Source organism: Microdochium trichocladiopsis (assembly GCF_020744255.1).
Source record: "Microdochium trichocladiopsis strain MPI-CAGE-CH-0230 chromosome Unknown B0I36scaffold_12, whole genome shotgun sequence".
NCBI classification, from domain to species: domain Eukaryota; kingdom Fungi; phylum Ascomycota; class Sordariomycetes; order Xylariales; family Microdochiaceae; genus Microdochium; species Microdochium trichocladiopsis.
The window spans coordinates 1,392,405-1,413,887 of record NW_025763555.1 but is presented as its reverse complement, the minus strand read 5'-3'; the positions used below and the strand labels follow the sequence as shown (position 1 = coordinate 1,413,887).

Genomic DNA, 21,483 nt, shown 5'->3' with positions numbered 1-21,483 from the left:
AGGAACCATCTCTTCCACCAAGAGTATGTCGACTCATTAGTCAAATTTGGCGAACTTCGGGTCTGTATGGTGCGTGATCTATCTCAAGCGGCTATAGACGGTCTCATTCCCCCCAGGTAAGATCATTAGTATCACCATCACCAGACCAACCACTTCTGCCGGCAAGGTTCAATTCTCGGATATGAATCAGAGTCCATTCAGTCACGAAATATTTGGGGAAGGAGTTGGGGATGAGCACGCTCAAAAGCGCAAGTATCATGAACTGAAGCAGTTCGCCTCTCTGTGGTTTGCCATTCTTTTTAGGCTTGCCGATTTTGAACCTGGTCTTGCCTCACTTAAGGATGGCGTACGTCTCGACATTGGCATCTCAGAAGTCGCAACCGATGGGCGATTTTTCATTAATGAAGTCACACGATTGTGGAATGCGTCAAGCTTTTCAGAGGGGAACTCTACTAACGTTCAAGAACAATGGGGCGAAGCTATTGGCCATTCGTGTACACAGCCTCGATGTTGGCAGCAATACCCCGAGCTGTTAGAGACTCTTGGGACAGAAGGAAGTGAGGTGGGCTTACCTGGACGCCCCGCGAAGCGACAGCGGCCCGGATAAAGACGTACTTTCAACATCTCGTCTTGCTGGTTATTATCAATTCTTTATTCGTCTCCATTGCTTTCCTACTATATTCAATCAATCGGGCTTATACTTGCCGCACGGAGCTAAGCCGCAATGCGAAGCTGTGCTGCTTTTTCTACTTATCCTGGCCAAGTCTATTAGCGTACGACCATCCTCGTCGCGGTTATCAATGTCGGCGCCGCTATCTTGCAGTTTCTGCATAACGTCGTCACGCCCCCAAGATGTCGCCCATGACAATGGAGTCTTCCATCAATATCTCGGCTATCCACCTGAACGCCTCTCGCTAGCAGCAGATCTATAATGCTGATGTATCCCTTTTCGGCAGCTAATGATATCGGCGTCCGACCATGAATGTCTTTACTGTCGGGCTCTGCGCCACTGTCTAGCAGCAGCCGCACGACGGCTTCGGCCCTGTTGTAGACAGCCCATGCGAGCGGTGTCCGACCAAAGGAGTCTCTTTCGTCAATTCTGGCGTCTCTATCGAGCAGCAGCATCACATTCCGCTCGCATCCCATGCCGGCAGCCCATGAGATCGGTGTCCGACCGGTCTCATTTGCACGATCAACCTCAGCGCCGTTGTTGAGCAGTAGCAGCACTACCTCGTCGTGCGGATTGCTAGACGCGCATGAGAGTGGCGTCCGGCCGGCCCGATCCGGGTAATCTACCTCGGCGCCCTTGTGAAGCAGTAGCTGCACAAGATCTGCGAATCCGTTTTCAGAGGCACAAGCTAATGGTGTTCCCACGTTACCACGAAAGTTGATATCAGCACCTCTTTCTATTAGTAGCCGCACCGCCTTTGTATGCCCTTCGTTGACAGCATACATGAGCGGCGTGAACGCAGGCATCAGCATCGTCATAGTACCATTTGTGGCACTAATTAGCGATCTGGTCAGACGTGCAGCTGGTCTCGGGCTAGACTGTCAGCAGTGGCAGCCAGCACAGGCAACCGGGCGAGAGGAGAAGCCGCGGGTGTCACGGCTCGTCTTCGTCAGTGCAGATCAGGTCAATAGCACAGAGTTCTCGACTTATACGGACTGGCTGCGAAGCCGGGGTCTGCTCAAGCGGTTCTTTGTCGACGAGTGCCATACGATTATTATGGACGCTAGCTATCGAAAGCGGCTTACGGAGCTGAAGTGTATCTACCGGTACGGCTGTCCGGTCATCTTACTGACAGCTACACTACCGGTGCGGCTTGAGGCTTGGTTCCGCCAGATAATGCTTGCAGGGGACGCCGAAATCATCCGAGCAAGGACCGACAAGAAGAACATCAGCTATAACGTCATGCAAGTCACGGGACCAGGTCGGAGCGCAGTCGAGGACGAGGTCGTGAAGCATGTCATCCGACTGACCGGCCGCATGAGCGGGAGGCAATAAGGCGTGATCTACAGCCGGTCCAAAGCAAACTGCACACGGCTGGCGGAGCTGATCCGATGCGGGTACTACCACAGCGACATGAGCTTGTTTGGATTACGCGGCGCTCCAGAGACGACCGCACGGCGGGTATGTGGCATGCGGCTCGCCATCGCTGAAGCTTCCATGGCCCCCAGGAAGCCTCTGAGGGCGGCCAAGCGATGTTCCAGAGCCTGTCGCCATGAACGCAGAATCGTCCCCTGCAGCCGGATTACTTTTCAATCCAAGTCGCGCCACACCAGGCGGCCAATTGGGAATGAGCGGCCATGCAACCTTGACCGCACGGGCTGGACAGCTGAACATTGATTCGGCTATGACATAATATCGCTGACAGACTTTGGGACAAGCGCGAGTATGGTGGGTATGGAGGAATTGATAGCGGGGGTTTCACGCCAAGACTCTAGAGCTAGGTCATACTTTCTGTCATTGATGGCGTCGGAAATGCAGGCTAGAGCCGATCTTGCATGTAGATCGGTCGCTCATACCACGGCCAGTGCCGCGATCTCGTCGTCGGCAGTCGTGCCTACTTCGCGGGACGATTCTCGTTGAAAACCTCCACCCATAATCAGACCCTAGGACCACGGCAGATCACTCATAACGAAATACCCCTTTCCCCCACATTCGATTTTCATAGAAATCTCTCGTGGTGACTTGGTTCCTGATTGATTGCAAGCTCTAGAGTCCTGCTCGGTCGCCCAGGTGCGCCCCGCATCAGTGTTGCCCCACTCGTTGTACTGGATCAACAGTCTGGCTTGGGCGCCACTCACGTACTGTACCAGACGAAGAACAGAAAATATTAAGGATTTTGAAATCGATATGATCGACAATTTCGTAGTGCACTTGACGATGCGAAGATACTACTCATATACTCTTTGAGGCTCTCGGTGGCCGGCCGACGATATTATTGTGCAGTTTGTGCGGCACGTCGAGGAGCAGTACAGCAGAAGAAAAGCCCGAACCAACTTCCCCAGCGGATGTAGATAGACAGCCTAATCACTTCAGCGAAAAGCTCTTCCATGTGCTTCGCAAAAGCCGGGAAGTTCAATGCTTGTATCTAGCCCATGCCAAGATCACGCCATGATAATTTGAAAGGACCTCCCAACTCGCAGATTTTGAAGCTGTACCCTGATTGATTGATTGATAACTTAAGCCTGTGTGCTTCAAGTGACGAGAAGGATTTTCGTGATCCATTTCCGGGTCACGGGGAATGTGATCGCCTGCATCACGTCCAAAGCATATAGTAAGAGAAAATGCTGGATACCGTCAAGATGCGCCCGGATGCTGAAGGGGTTCCTAAATGCTCTCTAGGGAACATCGTAGAGTTAGGCCAATATTTTCAGCTCGCGTGACGTATGGAGGCGCGAAACTAAGGCGCTAAAAAAGAAGCCGCCTCAACAATTAAACCCAAAGTGGGCATTGTCTCCACCTGTTGATTCACTGATACAGAAAGTACTTGACGTCGGTCGCGGAACAGGTATGTTTCCTCCTCATGTTCTCACAATTGGCGCACATAGCAGCTTACTCGTCCAGGTATTTGGGCAATGTGAAGAATGAACGTCTAACTTGATGCCCTGCGAGGCCGAGCTCATATCTTTCAGTGATTTTGCAGACCACCATCCTCATATTGAAGTGATCGGCCTGGACATCTCCCCGCACCAGCCACACCGGATTCCTGTAAATCTGAAGTTCGAGATGGATGGCATCACACAGGGGTGGACATATCCCGCCGACACATTTGACTACATCCACATGCGCTGGCTGGTGGGCTCAATAAGCGACTGGATCACTCTCTACAAGGAGATCTTCAAGGCTCTCAAGCCAGGCGGCATATTTGAACGCAAAGAGTCGTCCTGCCTGATTCAGAGCGACGACGACTCCGTCGGCCCGAATACTGCACGAAATCTCTGGCGCTTCTATACGGCAACGTCTTGTCTTCGGGGTTTCGACAAGTTTCCGTCCTTCACGCCCGCCGATTGATCTGTTAGATATTGCCACTTGTCCCAAGTCATGAAAAACACGCCCACTGCTCAGTACACCCAACGCCCGAGGGTAATTTCTAGATACAGACTACTCTCAGCGACTCGCATCCTTAGGGTATACGTCCCCAACTCCAATAGACTTCTCCACCGACATAGCAACGCGAGATAATTGGGATCTTCTCCCGAGGACCGATGGCATGATACCAGCTGGATATACGCGTCTGAATGTTCTGCGCAACAGCGTTAGAAATTCTTGAGCTCACGATAAACAATTGTCAACATTTCACACGAGGCTGACATTAGATGCCTAACATGAAAGCCGCCTAGAGCTCGTAGGCTCAAATAGCCGATCCTGTTTATTTCAACGACATGTTTGGATTTTGTAGCCATCCATGTTAAGCTGTGCCTCGTGGCCGAAGACCATTCAGTTCTTGCCCTGAGGTGGCAGCCGACTTTACGTGCCCCACAGTGGAGTCATGATGCTGCTGCCACCCATTCGCTGGTGAGCTTAAATCGACCTCCCAATTCGAGGCTGAATGAGAGTCATTCTCAAAAGCTTTAGCCAGTAACTCCGGCTTGTACTCCGATTAGAGAATGCATTTATATTATACAGGTCCTCTATAGTGTGCAGTCCCTTCATCTATGCATGGCCAAACATACTGTTATCGACAGCGAGCAGTCATTAAATGATAGCGGAGCTGTGCCGCAGATAGGCGGATCGTCATTCTTGAAAGGACGTCAGGAGGCGAAGTCCTCGCACCAGCATGAGACAACGGCCGCAGGCTCGCCGCAGATTTATCATCTCCTGAGGTGCTTTGGATCGGTCGGCTTTTTTTCACTATGCTAGGCTGTGTTTCTGTGGCTACGTACCTGGCCTGGCTGTTATGCTCGGATCCTCGTTGATTCCCATTGATCCCCATCGAGAGACAGAAGGATGCAAAGCCAGTTATGCGTTTATGCTCCATCGGCTAGACCGTGTTTGGTCAAAACCCTGTCGCATCTGGCCCCGCCCATCGTCTGACCCATGGCTGGAGCGATTTGTCTGTAGTCGACGCCCCGGCAGAAACCGCCTCCACTACGCTCTTCCCGAGGTCATGGGAACTTCGACATGAGCCCGCCGTCATTTCCATTCCGTTGGACACCAACACCCAAGCGCTCACAAGCACGACCGCGTCGGACATTCCCTTACTGACGTTGGATAGAGTACGCCTCTGAAGCCCGGGACAGACCATCGCGCGTTACAGAACCCGCTTCCACTTTGGGTCTGTCTGACCGCATCCTTGACAATGGCATCCACATTCACGCCGAATCCGCATTTTTCGCCGACAAGCTCGCTACGGAGGAGAGCCTCGCCGCCTTTCGCAACCTCGCCTTCCCCAAGCAGCTCACGGCCCTCGAGCAGTACTTGGGCGCTCAATTGACGGAGCCCAAGACTGCTCTGCTCGCCGTCGGCCGCAAGTCGGGACAATGCGAGGCAGGAAACACGCAGAAGCGCCAGGCCTGCTGCCGCTCAACCTACTACGAGCCAGCCGAGGCCGAGCGCCAGCCCTTCGTGGCTGTCCAGGATGTCTTTTGCAGCAAAACCATCGCAAGCCCGCCAAGCAGCTGTTCCTGCACATCGATGAGTCTCTCGGGCGAGGCCTTCGCGTCATTGCCTATCACACCAAGAATGACTACGTTTGGTCCCCTGGTTCGGTCATCCCTTCAAGCCAAATCCTGCCTATCATGTATTTTAGCAGGTAGTGACTCAAGTCGAACGAGAGGAGCTAATCGGATGGCTCACAGACCACCACACCCCGCCTTCGTCGGAGAAGGAGTTCGGCCGTCGAAACTATGTGTGGAAGACTTTCACTTGGGATCAAGATGGCCAAATGCTTGCGGCGGTTTCGAAGGGCGGTGGTAAGAAGCGGACAGTCATCATCGAGGATTGCATTATCGAGGTAGTAGAACTCGTGCATACCTCAAACAGCCATGCAGGATGGGACACCACATGGAGGGATGTTAATCACTCCTCTTAACGCATCATGCGAGCCGACGTGATCTTCCTGCTTAAACGGTGGGACATTTGCGTATCGAATCCTCGCAAGCGTCCAAAGGGATCCAAATTGACAGAAGCTAGCCCAGACCGCGCTGGTCTAGATGCTTATGAGCGCTAGAATGGCAAGGACCTCCTGGGTCTGGTACATAGCTTCATGATCGAGGCCTTGGACATGGCGATGCCGTAGGGGCGAACAGGTGTTGAAGAGAATAGACAGGGGGCGGATCTGACTCGGCGAGGATCTCTTGGCTTCTGCGTTCTCTGAGATATCAAATCGAAATACTGGACGCGTTTGTGTCTTCATTGTGCTGCTCCTTCTGTTCTCGCGCGCTCCTCCATCTGCTTTTTGAGCCACTCGGCAAGGTGCTCCAGGGAGGTTGGTTCGGCAAGACTAGAGTGCCCCAGGGGGTCCCGTTCGGATCCTTGGATGTCCACCCTCTTCACCCCTTGCAATGTACAAAGGTCCTGGATGCCTGCATTATTCTTGAAGGACTCGAATCCTCTCTTCTGTATCAGGTCACTGTCAAATTGAAGAGACAAGTGCCGCAGCCGTTTGCACTGTTTCAACAACCGGATACAAATCGACCACATGGGAAGCTGTACGAGCCCCAGGTCTGAAGATATAGCCCAATTGTTGGTAGGCTCCGAACTGCTTTCCCAAACTGAGTGCAGCGTTTCAATGTTCTCGCGTCCGATTTGGCCAGCTGCCATGAGGAACATGGTAGCCCTTTTGAGGCTATCGAAGCAAAATGTGATGAGGCGAAAGGCCAAGGGCAGCGCTTCTCCGCGTATCTGCTTGTTGACATGAAGAACCGATGACGCTTTGCTCAATGGGTAGTAGAAGCCGCTGGGGTCCCCTATACCCCGAGGGAAGTCATTGTGTTCGAAGTCTTCGTCGTCTACTATTGTCCATTTCACTCCACGCAGCGCGAATTTGTAGATGATTTGGCGAATCTCCGAGGGTAGAGCGCTTAGAAAGCCAGGGGCGGGGTCAGGGGTAGAGTTTTGAGTTGCTGCCATTTGCTTATGGAGCTAGGAAAAATATGCATCGTCAGCTTGGTGTTAAGTTACAGCCGCATTGCACGATCACGAACGCGGAGAGGACACTGACCTCCGCCGTAGACAGCACGTTCGATGCCTGGGCCTCGGAAAAGGGAATGACAAGGCCCAGTCCGAACTTGTAGCAAATTCTAATGAGGACTCCGTAGGAACCAGGACCGCGATCATGGCTAAGTATGACGGAATCGCCGTTATACACCACGGTCTGGTGAGCATTTTGTCATTAGCTTGCCTCAATAGATTCAATTTGCTAAGCTTACCTCGCGGTTGTCGTTGGAGACGGAGTCCCAAACGGAGAATAGGCGCGGCGTGAGCATTCCGCTCGAAGCCGTTGGGCCGCTCGACAAGGCCTCATTCAGGCTCAGCCAAAATCCCTTCTTTTCCTCCATCGTCTGGAGGGGGCTACGTTTGCCATGCTTATGCCAGTGTGAACATAATTCGAACAAAAGGATGAACCAAAACAAACATACAAAAGAGGTTGTGCTAGTACCACAGCAGAAGCGTTCAGCGGAGTTACGTTTCTTGAAAGGCCAGTTGAATCTCATCCACACCTCCACCACAGTATTTTCTTGCCCCTACTGGACGGGCATCCGTCACCCCATATTCCAGAAATGCTTCTGATGGTGGATCTCCTTGTCTGACCAACCAGGCCCTAATTTCCTCGGGGCGGGGCAAATTTGCGATGGAAAGGCTGGTCACAAGCCGGTCCTAAGCAAAATGACAAGGCAGATTGAGAAAAGGGGCAACTCTACTAAGCCAACAGCTTGTTTAACGTAAGAACAAGGGAATCCTTGATCAGAGGAACCTTCGAACAGAAAGTCCTGAGTACAGGAGCAAGGCAGATTCGGGAAAGGCGGCGGTCTCATCCATGAACCACCACATTGTCCGATCATTGCAGCAGGGAATCCTTGATCACATGAGCTGTCTGGGTGGTCACGAACAGGTGTTTGGTAAAGGAGCAAGGCAGATTGAGAAGGCCTTATGCAAGAGCCACCGATGTGTCTGAACCGTTCTGCAAGGGGACCCTTGAGCACATGAGCTATGCGTGGCCATGAATTGGTCCTCCGTAAAGGGGTAAGGCGGATTCAAGGAGGCAGCCTGTCTCATGCAGAAGCCACCATCTCGTCTTACCGGTTCAGCAATAGGCCGTTGAGCACAGGAGCCTGCAACTGGCCATGAACCAGTCATATGTGAAGGGATAGGCAAATTTGGGAAAGGGTCGGTGTCATGCAGAGATGTCATCTTATCTGACCATTCCAGCAAGGGGACGTTGAGCTCAGCAGCCCCTGAATGGTTAGAACCGGTCCTTTACGAAAGGGCAAGGCAGATTTGGAAAAGGAGGCGACGTCATGCAGAAAATATCATCTCATCCGACCACTCCAACAAGGGCCCTCGAGCCGGCAGCCCCTGAATGGTCACGAATCGGTCCTGTCGAAGCAAAAAGGCAGATTTGGAAAAGGGCCGGTGTCCTGCATGAGATATTAGCCCATCTGATCATCACGGCCAAGGGACCGTGAGCACAGCAGCCCCTGAATGGCCACGAAACGGCTTTGTGCGAATGGCAAGGCAGATTTGGAAAGGGGGCCGGTGTCCAGCAGGAGGCATCAGCTCATCTGACCATTCCGGCCAGGGGACCATGAGCACAGCAGCCCCTAATGGCCTGTCTCGCCAGCCTCGGTGAGCCCAGAATGGTTATCATTACGAGACGCGTGTCTAGATAGTTCGCTCCAAGCTTGGTCTTACAAGTCTCAGGAGCAACAGAACCGGCACGCATGGCCACGCCCGCATTCCTGTCGTCCCGGTTGTTGCCACCAGCACTAGTTGAGGCAGCAGGCGATATCTCGGAGCCTTTTAGGTCCAGCCGCCGCCCGTCCTCGCAGACCCAGGACTGGGGCTGAGTGACCAGGACGCCCCCGCCATTACTGTCCCAACCGTGGCACCCGTAGCAGCAAGGGTTCTGTGTGCCGCAGGAGATTCCGGACCGGGCGGGCAGGGTGAGGGTGTTAGGCGCCACGGGCTCCCTGCTGGTCGGCTCGGGCACGCGGTTGCTACAGAGCGCCTGGTAAAAGCTCTTGGCATTGGTAAGCCACTCATCTTCTTGGTCTCTGCCACACTTACTAGCCTGCATGACTCCGTAGCCTTGTCATACTCTACTGTCGTCTGCCACGTGATTTCCCCGCTCATTCATGAACGATAAAGTCCTACACCGCGAAGGCCAGATCCTCGTCGTACGCATTAGTATTCTTTTCATCAATCCATGCAAAAGAGCGCAATACATTGCTTCGCAACATCCCGACGTGCATTTAAGCTGCTTGTGAATCATAATGACAGTCCCATTCGGTTTCTCAATCGGCGACTTTCTTGCCGTTGGGAAGCTCATTGGGCAAGTCACGCTTGAACTGCAAGAAGTAAGGCTGAGACCTACGAAGAATAATTTTCTTGACGTGAGTCGACCATTAACCCAGCTGATATCCTTCCACGGAGCAGAACTGCGGAGCTGCCCCTGAGTACCAGTCTCTCCTGGTCGAGCTTGAGGCTCTGGAACGCGCCTTGTGCCACGTTCAAGCCCTTGAACCTGCGAAGAATGAGCTCCTGCAATTGACGTCCATTCGAGCGACTGCTCTCGCGTGCTTGAGGCCACTCCATGACTTCCAAGAAAAGATATCCAAGTTTGAGAAGCGACTGGGGACATTCAACGTGGCAAGTAATCGTTGGAAGGGACTACCACGTAGGATGCAATTTAGAATAATGTTCAGGGACGACATCGAACAGCTGAGGTCAACGTTGGCTAGCCACGTTGCAACCCTCAACCTTCTGCTAATGACGCAGGCACTGGGCTCGATGTCGATGGCGGAGGATGATCGGAATCGTTCAACATTGGAATTGAAGAGCAACATGTTACGGAACCGGCAGCTTCTGGGAAACCTCAATCAACGTGTCAACAGGTCCATTGCTAGCCAGCAAGAGATTGCAGCGCACTTGCAAGACCGGTTTAGTGTTCTCGGTAATATTGAAGAGAGTACCAAAGCCGCTGCTGAGCAACTTGAGGGACAAGGGATTTCCGTCCAGGAAATCATCAACGTCGTCACTAACACGCAAGGACAAACCGAGTCCATCCTCACTGCTGTCACAAGCATCCTGGCGTTCATAACATCGGGACGTGCACAGCTCAGCCAGATCACCGAGCAGCTTCTCACTATCATCCGACTTTGCCACACCTCCACGACGGACACGCCAACAGCCATGGCCAAGCTCATCGAGCTTTCTGCTAGACTCCAGGTCAGACTCGAGCAAATCAACTGCAACATGCCCAGCATGCCCCATCATCCAATCGTGCAATTCACAACAGCATTAGGGGAATCGATGCCACTACCTTACCAGCTCTGTCAGCAATGGGTAACCTTCAAGGAGCTCATACTCGTGATTTTCATGGACAAGCCTGGGAAGGCTCGTGTCGAGCGGGGCCAATACCTGATTACGAACGCCCGTGGGGGCAGGTTGCTGACAGAAAATTCATGGCAGCATGCCGTCCAGCAAGACGACCATTTGTCCATGTCTATTGTTCTAGACAACCTCAGAGCAGTAAAAGACGTGTGTCCATTTCCGTCCTGTCGGGCCTCCTTGACGAACGCCAAGGTCGAAAATGGAGGTCGGCAATGTATGGTTTGTGATCGGTGGTCTGCGATAACGCCACAGGACCGTGCAAGCCAAGCAAATCCGCCGAACAAGGCATTCGGTAGATCCGAACGAAACCATGCAGTTACAGGAGCGGTCGAACCCCACCCTGCAGAGTCACATGAAGACATCGAGCTCTATCCGCAAGTACACATACCACCCCCTTTGCCACTTGGATGGGAATCGATTCTTTGCGGAAAGAATCCGGCCCATTATCAAAGAGGTCACTCCAGAGAGGAAGTCATCAGCCAAGTTGCAATACAATTTTCAACTATGGTTGCTCTCGGGAGTTTACTGCCGTTAACGACACCGATTTTGTTGGTACCGGGCTTGATTAGCGCGATCTCCGTACGCTACGCAACACCTAACCGTTAAGCCAATCCTGGACCTAGTCTACAGCAGACCACGCGTTGCGGCGGACCCACCCCATTGCACCCCGGATAAAACATGTAGTCGGATTGGGCTGATTGCTTCTGCATCATCGGCAGCGCCCCTTCCGACCCGGTGCCCCGCCCGCTCTTTGACACCATGGACATGCCGGATCCGCGCTGGCACTGGGTCATATGAGGAGAATTCGGTGGCTGTTTGAATTTGCTTGCATTGCGCCAATTGCCGGCTCTCGGCTGTGCTTTGAAGGAGGGGAAAAGAGTTTGACATCTTATACGACCAAATAGCGAAACCAACCATCATCCTCCTGCACGGCTCGTGGCACACGAGCCAGACGTAGGAGCGCGTGATGCCCATCCTGGACGAGGCGGGATACCGCTGCATCATGCCGCAGGTGTGCTTCAGCGGCACCGCAGAGCCGCTGAAATTCATTGCCCCCGCCATTACGCAGGTCTAGGAACTGATCGCCGCCGAGACGTCGACCGGCCGCGACGTCGTCATGGTCAACCATTCATTTGGCGGTGTCCTAGGTCATAGCGCTGTTGACGGCTTCACGGTCAGGAACCCGGCGAGGCTCACCACGATAGAGAGTATAGGCAAAGTCATTGGCATTGTCTAGCTGTGCGCGCTAACCATCCCGAGCGATATGTCGCTGCTGGAATACCTCGGAGCCTCTAAAGCAGCGGCATCGGCGGAGGGTGAGCGGGAACAACAACAGCAGTATGATAGGAGCGACGGTGGCAATGGCAGTAGTAGCGATAGTGGCGGTAGCGGAGGCGGTATCTCCCCCCTTGCCGTAGGCGGTCCTGATGGATAGGACGTGTTTATACAGGACCCGGGCGAGGCGATATACCACGACCTAGACGCCGAGGACACTGCGCTGTAGACGTCGCGGCTAGTGCGGCACTCGTCGGCGACGCAGGCGTCGAGCGAGGGTGTGCGCGCGGGCTGGCGCGACGTGCCCGTCTGCTACGTCGTGTGCGAGCGCGACCGCGCCGCTCCGCCCGCCGCCCAGCGCCGTATGGCCGCCTCGATCCGCGGCTCCGTCAGCATAATCCTCTCTTCGCACGATGGACCTCGTCACAGATTGTGCAGGAGCGCTCGCTGCTGCCTTCCGTGATTGCGGATTCGGAGGAGCGGCTACCAGATAGTCGACCCGACATAGTTCTAGATCCGGCCCAGTTTGATCCCGTGACGCACAACGAGGACTATTCCTTCCGCAGGCTGCCCATCGCTTTTGACGTCCTTCGGGCTGGCGACTGCTTGGCCGGATCAGAAGCTGAGACAGAGATGTTGCTTTTCCCTATTTTGTACCCTAACGGTCGAGGGGCCTACGACTCCGCTTCTCATCCGCCCACGGCCCCTCATCGCCGCTATACATTCGCTGAGGATATTCAGCTCAAGCTTGGATCTGTAATCTCCCACTACCGCGATGATCACTACTGGCCTCATTTCATGTATATGCAGCTTGAACAGCGAAGGATATTCCAGAACCATTCCAGACTCGAGTACGCTTTCCAACGTCGGGCGCAGACCGGGAGGCTGCGTACCACTGAGCTTATACAGCAGTCTCAGTATGGTGACGGCGCGATACTCAACGAGATGATAACGACGACGATCCCATCGTCCATTCGTACTGGGGGTCAGTTCTTTATAACGGCAGAGGCGAAGATCGGAGCCATGTTGAATGCTTTCGCTGAGCCACAGTTATTCGCCACTCTGACATTCTCCGAGTGGTGGCCCGGCTATATACGCATATTGGAGGATACTGGTAATAGAGATCCGACCCCGTCAAACCGGCCATGGGAGGCTATCATGTATTACTACCGACGTTTTCAGAACTTGAAAGACAAGTTCCTCAGAAAAGAGCATCTCAGCGGCTTTGGCCGCTTGAGGGAGTGGGTGGAGAGGCACGAGTTCCAACAGCGCGGCGCTATCCACACTCACTCCCTGTACTGGGTATCTGAGTCCATTGAAGCTCTGATCAGCCGGGAATTCATTCGGGCTGACGTGCCCGACGAGACCGCTGAGCCGGAGCTATTTGAGCTCGTACAGAGACATCAAATTCACCGCTGCTCCGCGCAGTTCTGCCGTGGACGCCTTTGGGACACGGACGTCAAGTGCACGAAGGGCTTTCCAGCCGACCTCTCCCAGACGACGTTTCAGAAACCTGGCGACATGCGATACACTTATAAGCGGCTAAAGGATGAGGATCGCTGGGTGGTTCCCTACTCGCCGCGGCTGCTGCTGCTGTGGCAGGCCCACTGCAACGTTCAGTATTGCACGGGTTCCGGCCTGGCCCGGTATATTACGAAGTACGTCACAAAGGCGGAACCGTCAGGCTTGTATAGTGGTGTGCCCGGTTCTGCGGTCAACCGCCACATCCAGGCCCGGCGATTAGGTAGTATGGAGGTTATGGCTCTATTGCTCGGAAAGCCATTATTCAGCGTGAGTAGTGATAGCATCCGACTAAGCACGCAGCTTCCGAGGGATCGCATGTATAGTCTCAAGCCGCTCCCCTTGATACTAGATGCTACGAACGACGACGATCTCTTCTTTAAGGACAGCTTCGAAAAATACGCTGCGCGCCTTCGGTCGTTGCCCTTTGACAGCATGACTTATTTCCAATACCATACAAGGTGTATGATCTGCCCGCCTTCGGCCCCGAATCCAAGGAGTCAACGCCCAGTGATCGACGGCATAGGATATAAAGTCTGGCTGCGTCCAAAGGTGTGTGCAATCTATCCTCGGGAGGGCCCGACTCCATCTCCCCGGTAATTTGCTGACGTTATCACAATAGCCCTTGCTTCTGCGAACCGCCTATAGAACATTTCAGCATGGCGAGTCGTTTTTCTATCACCGGCTATTAAACATCCTCCCGTGGAGGAGAGAGGACGAACTATTGGGCCCTGACCAGACCTATAAATCGCGATTCTTGCAGTTGCGCGCTGCGGAGTATGAGGACCTACTTCGTTCTCACCGTGACACCGTAACACAACAGCAGGCCACGTTGAATAGATCTTATGACGGCCAGGTGCAGGAACTCCTTTTGACCATTCACCCTCGAGCTCGCCCTCTGTTAGAGGACCGCTTGAATGTCCTCAAGATGGGAGCATCGGTCCCTGGCTCTACTCTAGACCTTTTGTCTCTGAACGAGGATCAGTATCGGGCATATCACAAGATCACTTCCGTGGTTCGATTTTCGTCGGGTACGCGAATGGGAATGCATTTCTTCATTACGGGCGCGGCCGGCACTGGGAAGAGCTTTCTATTGAAGCAACTCGAGCTATGGTTTGACGCTCAGCGCCTCCACTCCCTCAAGATGGCGCCCACAGGTATCGCCGCTCTTAACATTGATGGCATGACAGTTCACTCTGCATTACGCATTCGTTCTAAAGAGTCTGGCCATGGGTATGAAAGCCTCGCCCTATCAACCGAGGAGTCAAAGGCTCGACTCCGTAAAGTTCGCGTCATCATTATTGACGAGGTGTCCATGCTTGAAGCCGAGCTGCTTAACTTTATTGCGAAGCTATTTGCACGTGTGCACCGGCAGGTAACCCCGTTCGGCCCCGTCCATGTTATATTGCTGGGAGACTTGATGCAGCTTCCGCCGGTTTCTAGCTCGCAGGTTTTCAAGGCTCACTGCTGGTCTACATTTACGCCTTTATTCTTGCGGAGCTCGCAGAGACAGGCTGCTGATCCCCAATTCTACGAGATCCTAAATGCCGTTCGCATGGGCGACGTGACGCCTGCAGTCCTACAGTTGCTCCATGACCGGTCCCTCGCGTACCCGCGTAGTGATGTTACGTTACAGACGACATTCTTGGTTGGTTTGCGCTCCGCTGCGGCTGCCCTGAACGCCGAGATGACTGCAGTGCTGTGCGATGTTACACATTCTACGTATACATACGTGAGCGTAAACTTCGAAGGCGAGACCATGATTCGTCCTGGCGAATCAGACCGTTCCTTTAAGCGGCATACGAACTATCCTGCTTTGTTAAATATCTCTGTGGGTGCGAAGGTTATGTTTCTACTCTGATATCACAGCACGTGTCGAATGGATCAATAGGGATTGTAACGGGATTCGACGGAGTTGCTACCCAACATCACCCCGATGTGCCAGCTACCTGGCTTGGAGTCCGAGTTGCCTTTGCCACTCCTCGTGGTCTCAAGGTACGTCCTCCCGACTAATCCTTTTGCCGTCTGACGCTGATCTTACATGTAGCTGATGTTGGTGAGGCCGGCCACCGCTTACTTTTCAGTGAACGGTGTACGCTGTCGGCGCACGCAATTGCCGCTTGCCGTGGCTTTCGCCTTGACTGTGCATAAAACACAGGGCCTGACATTGGACAAGATCACCGTCAGCCTCGATGGCGGCATGTTCGCGCCTGGGCACGCCTATACGGCTATGAGCCGCGCACGTGCCTGGCATGACGTCGATATCAGCTCGCTCGATCTCGGGGCATTCGCTGCCGATAGCGAGGCTATCGCGGAGTATCATAGGCTTGAAGCATTATAGCCCTACAGGACCGCCTGCTTATGTCAACCCGCCCTCCTATCCACCTCCTCCGTCCCTGCCGCCACGTTTCCCACACAATATCTCCCTCCCCCCTAGTTGATTGATTGATTCATAGACTGTCCCAGCCACCTTTACCGGTAGCTATGCAGCGCTCAACTATAAATAACCCTGCGTCCACTTCTGGTTTTCCGAATCAGGTTTCTGCTCTAGATTTGTCCTGCTCCTCACAGGGCCACTTCAGACCATAACCCTCCAGTCTACCTAACCATGAGCGTGCAGCTATTTGTGGCCAATTTGGTGTTGGAAAAACTGGGTGTTCTGTTAGACAGGAACAAAGTTTCCCCTTTACTTCAGTTGCTTACTCTTATCATATTTGTCCATAAAAGACCTGATCTCGTCCATGATGGAGACAGAGAGAAGATTGAATTAAAGAACACACTTGCACTCAGCTTTGACTGCGCAATATAACAACAGTAATTGACACGCATAATACTGTATTTAATTAGATTAGGTGTCTGCTGTTGTAGTTGTTGAGATATTCCCTTTTTTATGTGTATTTGCAGCTTTTGGTGGGCCACTCAATGGGGTGGGCCGCCAAGGGTGAATTACGTTATTGGGTCCAACTTGAACTTTCCCCATTGTCCTCTGCAATGCAACGCAACAAAGTAAAAGAACACTAGGCCGCCGGCAGACACTCCAAGAGCCGAGCTTTCTCCCTCTGCAGGCCCGCCTCCACCGAGGTCAAGGGGATGCCGTACTTGGCCTCAACTTCGCGGGCCGTTTCCTTGCTCCAGATGTCGATCGTGTTGGTCAAGAGCTGGAACGACTGACCAAAGACGGTGCGCTTGGCCTCCTCGACCTCCTCGGGACTGCGCTTCTTTAGCCCCACGTCCCTGCCGCTGACCCTGACAATGACGTCGCGCATCTCCTCGGCGGTGAGGGCCTCGCTGACGAGCTCAATCTCCTGGCCGTTGAACTTGGCCGGGTCGAGCAGGGCAGCCGCAGCATACCTACCGACGTCGAAGGCGTCCGTCTGGGCGGCCCGCACGCCGTCGTCGAAGGCGTGGTCGAGCTCGCCGTGGGTGTGGAGGCGGGGGTAGTTCTGGTGGACGCCGGGGAGCAGCAGGTCCTGCAGTAGGATGGCGGGCCGGAGGATGGTGTAGGAGGCGAAGCCGGCGGCGCGCACGGCGGCCTCGACCTCGGCCTTGGAGCTGAAGTAGTCGATCAGGTGCAACGCGGCCGTCGCGCTGGTGTCCCACGCGGGCCTGTTGCCCACGCCCACGGTCGTGCAGGCCACGATGCGCTCGACCCCGGCCTTCTTGCACGCCTCGATGATGGTCTGCGCCTGCAGGATCTCCAGCCCCGGGTAGGGGAACGTGTTCAGGTAGGCACCCTTGCAGCCCTGCGCAGCCTGCAGGACGTCGTCGAGGTTCTTGCTCTCGCCTTGGAAGAGCGTCACGCCCGGGCTCTTCAAGATAGGGGGGATTTTGTGGGCATCGCGCACGAGTGCATGGACTTTGACGCCAGCCTCGAGCAGGTGGGCAACGGTCTCTCGGCCTTGACTGCCGGTCGCCTGGGTGACTAGGAAGGTGGCCATTTTGTTGGGTGGTGGATCTTGTAGAAGGTGTATTGGGAGAATGATCTGTTGTATGTCACGGGACTTGCTCTGAGTGATGTTGGATGGTGATGTGTGTGATAGTACATTTTCAAGAAGGGCAGTCTGAGGTTTATATGCGACAAACAGGTGCCACGACGCGGCATCACTAGGACATAGAGGTATCTGCTTGATTGCTAATCTTAGAATGCTTCCGGAGTTACTGCTTGAATGCATTCCTCCAGCTCCGTGAACCTAAATTCCGTACGCGTACGCGATGAATAATTCTGTATAGCTGTGCCGCACGGCATTCAGGCGGCACCGGCATGACAAGCAGCCCCGGACCCTTCGAATTGACTTGCCTCGGGTGGGTCTCAACGGCAGCGGCATACCAATCAGGTGCTTGTAGTCTTGGAGGGCTCCAGGGGCCGCGTCTCTTGGCTCGAAAACAGTTGCTCCAGGTGGGGCTTCCTGCGGGTTGCAGCAGCCAAGGACGATGCCCATTGGCCGATCGCATTCGGGGCAATCGCCCATCGGTTTCCGTCGACTTCTGCCCGTTAGAGCTGACTAATGAGTGCCAACGCTCATAAACCACTTGCCTCTGGTGGGTCTGCCTGTCTAGATGCACATTCAGTATTGTGGCTTTCGTATGCGTTGAGCGACTCTGCGCTGAGTGTTCACTTGTGATCTCGTGCGCGCAGCTGGACGGGCGCTGACGCCCACGAATTCAATGCAGGGCCGGCCAGCCCGGTTCGCCTGCCGAAATGCAACCCCGAAGAGCCTGTTGGACCTGCAAAGGTTCGTGTTTTTGTCCGCCAAGCTCCGAGCTGCGGTCGGCTAACGCCCAACTTTTGTTATGTTCCAGCGCGGAGGGTTCCTTGTGATGGCAGCTTGCCGACCTGCTCGAAGTGTGCACGCAGTGGACGAAGCTGCCAAGGCTATGCTATGCGCCTGTCGTGGCCGAGCGCCAGGGACAAGAAGCGCGCAAACGTCGGTCGTCCACCGCCGTCTGCCCTCTCCTCGGCTCAGGCTGCTGACCATACACTGTTCATCAACACCACCTGGCAAGACATGGAGCTGTATGAGCACCTAAGCCGACGGACCCAAGCTTCTCCCAGGCCTCCACCTACTGCAGACCCATGGAGGCAGCCACAACTAGGAACGAACCATAGAGACCTAGTCAATCACTGTAAGCTGGGGTTGGGATATTATTAACCGAGTGACTATTCAGTTTAACTTACCAAAAGTTTTGGGACTAGTCCACGACTCCGCCTATCTGTCCTTGGTAGTGTTCGACGGGAAACCCGCCCAGATGCGAGACTCCCTCATTCGAATGGCGCTGGCGAACGACTCGATCCTAGGGCTTGCTCTTTTTCAGGCTTTGCTGGCATACTCGTCGGTGCATCGCAGTGGCGTCGACCAGCGAGCGTTGCAGCTCAAGATATCGGCACTCCATACACTCTCAGCCTTTAACAAGGCAACACCTCTGTCTTCGGCCGAGGCGGCCCAGCACGTCGCTACATCCATGCTTCTAGGTGCTTTCGATGTACGAATGATTAGCATCCTCCAGATCATGTGAGAATTTGTGCTTATATTTGTGGACAGATCCTACAACCCGCTGCAGGTTCGGGCGAGTGGCTATGGTACACCCAGGGAGCCATGGATGTCGTCCAAGCCACCAGCATTAGGGACCAGTCCCACGACAGCGATATTGGCCATCTGCTTGACTGGGTCCATTACCATGATGCCCTTTCACGTTTTCCCGTACAACATTGGCAACACAAATCCCTGGCACGGGATGTGCCTAATTCCAAGTTTGGCAATCCTCTGGGTGAGCCTCACATGTCGTTGACAAGACACAGACCGGTATGCACTTCGAGATCTTGTGAACGGTCTTTCCCTTGACACTTATCTGACGCCGATGTGCAGGCAATCCCCTCTCCGAATCCGACTTTTGCAATCATAAACCTGCTGTCTGAAGCATGCGACACACTTCTTGATCCACGGGACCTAAGAAGCCACACTCAGGAGTACCAAAACCATCTAAGAACACTCGAAAGTCGGCTTGCAGCTATACAACCCAGATCAGAATCGGCATACTCGGACGAAGCCGTACTGCCTATCGAAATATTCCGGACAGCGACACAGATATACATCACGCGTGCATCGGAGAGCCCGTGGGACACGCCGGCATCCCTCGATTCGCTGGTAGAAACAGCCTTCACCGGACCCATACGCGACTGCTACTGTCCTCACTTCTTCCCGCTCTTCATTTTAGCCTGCGAGGCACGCGCTGATGAGCGGAGGACGCAGATTCTCAGTTTGATCGAGCGGACTGCGGCCGATGGCCGAGTGCGGAATAGAGCTTGGCTGAAGAACATGGTCCACTCCATCTGGGTGCATCAGGACCTCCACGCGGACAGTGATCTGCTGGTGAATTATGCTGGCATCATGAGCGCCGTGATTAGCTCCAGCGACACGGTTCCTTCCTTTGTCTAGGTAACTGTCATCTACTTCTGATAAAATCACGAGGTATATTGCGAGGGGCTGGTTCTTGATGTCATGGTGAAGACATACCGTCTATAACCGTTTGTATATATAGCATTGAGATGGATATATGGTATTAAAGCGCTGCCCGAGCCTTCTCTAGCAGGTCAGTGGCCAAGATTCTGTCCGGGTCATGCTCATCTAGCCTGCCTTCCTCAACCCCCACAACATGCTCCAGCACCCTCACGGCATCTTGAGCTCGGCCGCCATCAAGATATGCCCTGGCGAGCAGGTACTCTAATCCCAATCGGCTTGGGTGGTCCTCTGCAAGTGTCTTCTCCCGCACCTCCATCCCGGCCTCGCACGCTGCTATGGCATCTTCGACCCGTCCGGCTTCAAGATATGCGAGGGCAAGCCAGTGCTCCGACGACAGCCGGCCCTGATGGTCTTCTGCAAGAGTCTTCCTCCGCACCTTGGCCAAGTGCTCGAACAAGGCGACGGCTTCCGCGGCCTCCCATCTTTCAGATAGGCACCAGCGAGCTCGTGCTCGGCTTCTAGTCGGTTGTAATCTTCCTCTGCGACATTTTCCCTCCGTATCTTCATCACGTGCTCGAGTTTGGAAATGGCATCCTGAATCCTCTCTTCCCTCAGGTATGCCCTGGCGAGCTCGTGCTCGGACGCGGTCGTGGTCGTCTTCGGCGAGGGTCTCCTTCTCTACTATGCGCTCCAGCATGAGGTGATAATAAGCAAATCCCATTCAGCCTGGACAGGTTTGATCTCGTGAAATTTCTCCGTAGATGCCGGCCGCTCCTCTGGAGAGGTAGGATATCTTGAAGCCACTGACGATGGTCGGATACTCATTCATCTCTTCGCCCAAGGCCAAGCCTTTGTTCAGATCAGTCCGTACTGAAACCACTGATGCTGGTTTTATTCTCATTCGTCTCTTTGCTCCGAGGACAAGTCCAGAGCAGTCTGTCACCATCTTAGGTAACGACGTCATCCAAGCCCAGGACCGTGGCAGAAAGCCATAAGAGCGTGGGTTCGAGCCCTGCGCTCGACATTCGTTCCTTGTCTCAAGGGCTGCATGACCAAGGCCGGAATACCCATCTCCCGGCAGTTATATTCCGGCTGCTGCACGACCGCGCACGGCGCGAGGGTCTGGAGTTGCTCAAGATGCCCACTGGGGCGGATGTGAGTGTCCAAATATCAACTTTCCAAGATCTTGTCCCAAGGTCTCGAAATCGCCCCACATCCCAAATTTTAGCCACCTCCCAAAATTTGTCCTACATCCCAAGTCTTGTCCGCGTACCAACTCTAACCCCACATCCCAACCACGTCCCACATCTCAAATTTGGTCCACATGCCACAGCTTGTCCTACGTCCCAAACCCGTGTGCCACGTCTTACAACCGTCCTACCCACCAAGTCTATCCCGCTTCCCAAATCCTGTCCCAACTGTCCATTTCCAGGTTCATCATACAGACCATATAATCCACACATAATTCTATCAGAAGACAGTGGAAATCTTCATGCTTTTACAGTCACAACATCTGTCTTCCAAGCGGACTACCACGGCTCTCTCGTTGCAGCGGTCTGACAACTAGTCATGTTCACCCCGGGGGCGGCTGGACACCGCGCAGTGCTACCTTCAGAAGAGCATTTTCTTCCTCAGAGGGTGAGATGGCCCGGTTTGTAAAATCCTCCT

The 21,483-nt window shown here is 54.0% G+C and overlaps 6 protein-coding genes across 6 annotated transcripts; 4 read left to right on the top strand and 2 right to left on the bottom strand.

Moving 5' to 3' along the window:
• Positions 1–3,607: 3,607 nt before the first annotated feature.
• On the top strand, positions 3,608–4,018 carry B0I36DRAFT_396876 (uncharacterized protein; the record flags this gene model as incomplete). Its single annotated transcript, XM_046161563.1, has 1 exon — positions 3,608–4,018. One exon carries the CDS (start codon positions 3,608–3,610, stop codon positions 4,016–4,018), a length of 411 nt encoding a protein of 136 aa, XP_046006059.1.
• A 1,352-nt stretch (positions 4,019–5,370) lies between these two features.
• Positions 5,371–6,097, top strand: B0I36DRAFT_46156 (uncharacterized protein). Its single transcript, XM_046162914.1, has 2 exons — positions 5,371–5,710; positions 5,806–6,097. The coding sequence occupies exons 1-2, from the start codon at positions 5,488–5,490 to the stop codon at positions 6,036–6,038; spliced, it is 456 nt and encodes a 151-aa protein (XP_046006058.1). The 5' UTR covers positions 5,371–5,487; the 3' UTR covers positions 6,039–6,097.
• A 261-nt stretch (positions 6,098–6,358) lies between these two features.
• Positions 6,359–7,506, bottom strand: B0I36DRAFT_368967 (uncharacterized protein; the record flags this gene model as incomplete). Its single annotated transcript, XM_046159697.1, has 3 exons — positions 6,359–7,090; positions 7,170–7,322; positions 7,378–7,506. The coding sequence occupies 3 exons, from the start codon at positions 7,504–7,506 to the stop codon at positions 6,359–6,361; spliced, it is 1,014 nt and encodes a 337-aa protein (XP_046006057.1).
• Positions 7,507–10,012: 2,506 nt separating this feature from the next.
• On the top strand, positions 10,013–11,798 carry B0I36DRAFT_368966 (uncharacterized protein; the record flags this gene model as incomplete). Its single annotated transcript, XM_046159696.1, has 2 exons — positions 10,013–10,396; positions 11,637–11,798. The coding sequence occupies 2 exons, from the start codon at positions 10,013–10,015 to the stop codon at positions 11,796–11,798; spliced, it is 546 nt and encodes a 181-aa protein (XP_046006056.1).
• A 4,383-nt stretch (positions 11,799–16,181) lies between these two features.
• On the bottom strand, positions 16,182–17,380 carry B0I36DRAFT_337670 (NmrA family protein). Its single transcript, XM_046155690.1, has one exon. It carries the CDS (start codon positions 17,293–17,295, stop codon positions 16,375–16,377), a length of 921 nt encoding a protein of 306 aa, XP_046006055.1. The 5' UTR covers positions 17,296–17,380; the 3' UTR covers positions 16,182–16,374.
• An 857-nt stretch (positions 17,381–18,237) lies between these two features.
• Positions 18,238–19,791, top strand: B0I36DRAFT_254734 (fungal-specific transcription factor domain-containing protein; the record flags this gene model as incomplete). The annotated part of the gene is made up of 4 exons (XM_046150833.1): positions 18,238–18,481; positions 18,552–18,838; positions 18,898–19,158; positions 19,222–19,791. The coding sequence occupies 4 exons, from the start codon at positions 18,238–18,240 to the stop codon at positions 19,789–19,791; spliced, it is 1,362 nt and encodes a 453-aa protein (XP_046006054.1).
• Between the last annotated feature and the right edge of the window lie 1,692 nt (positions 19,792–21,483).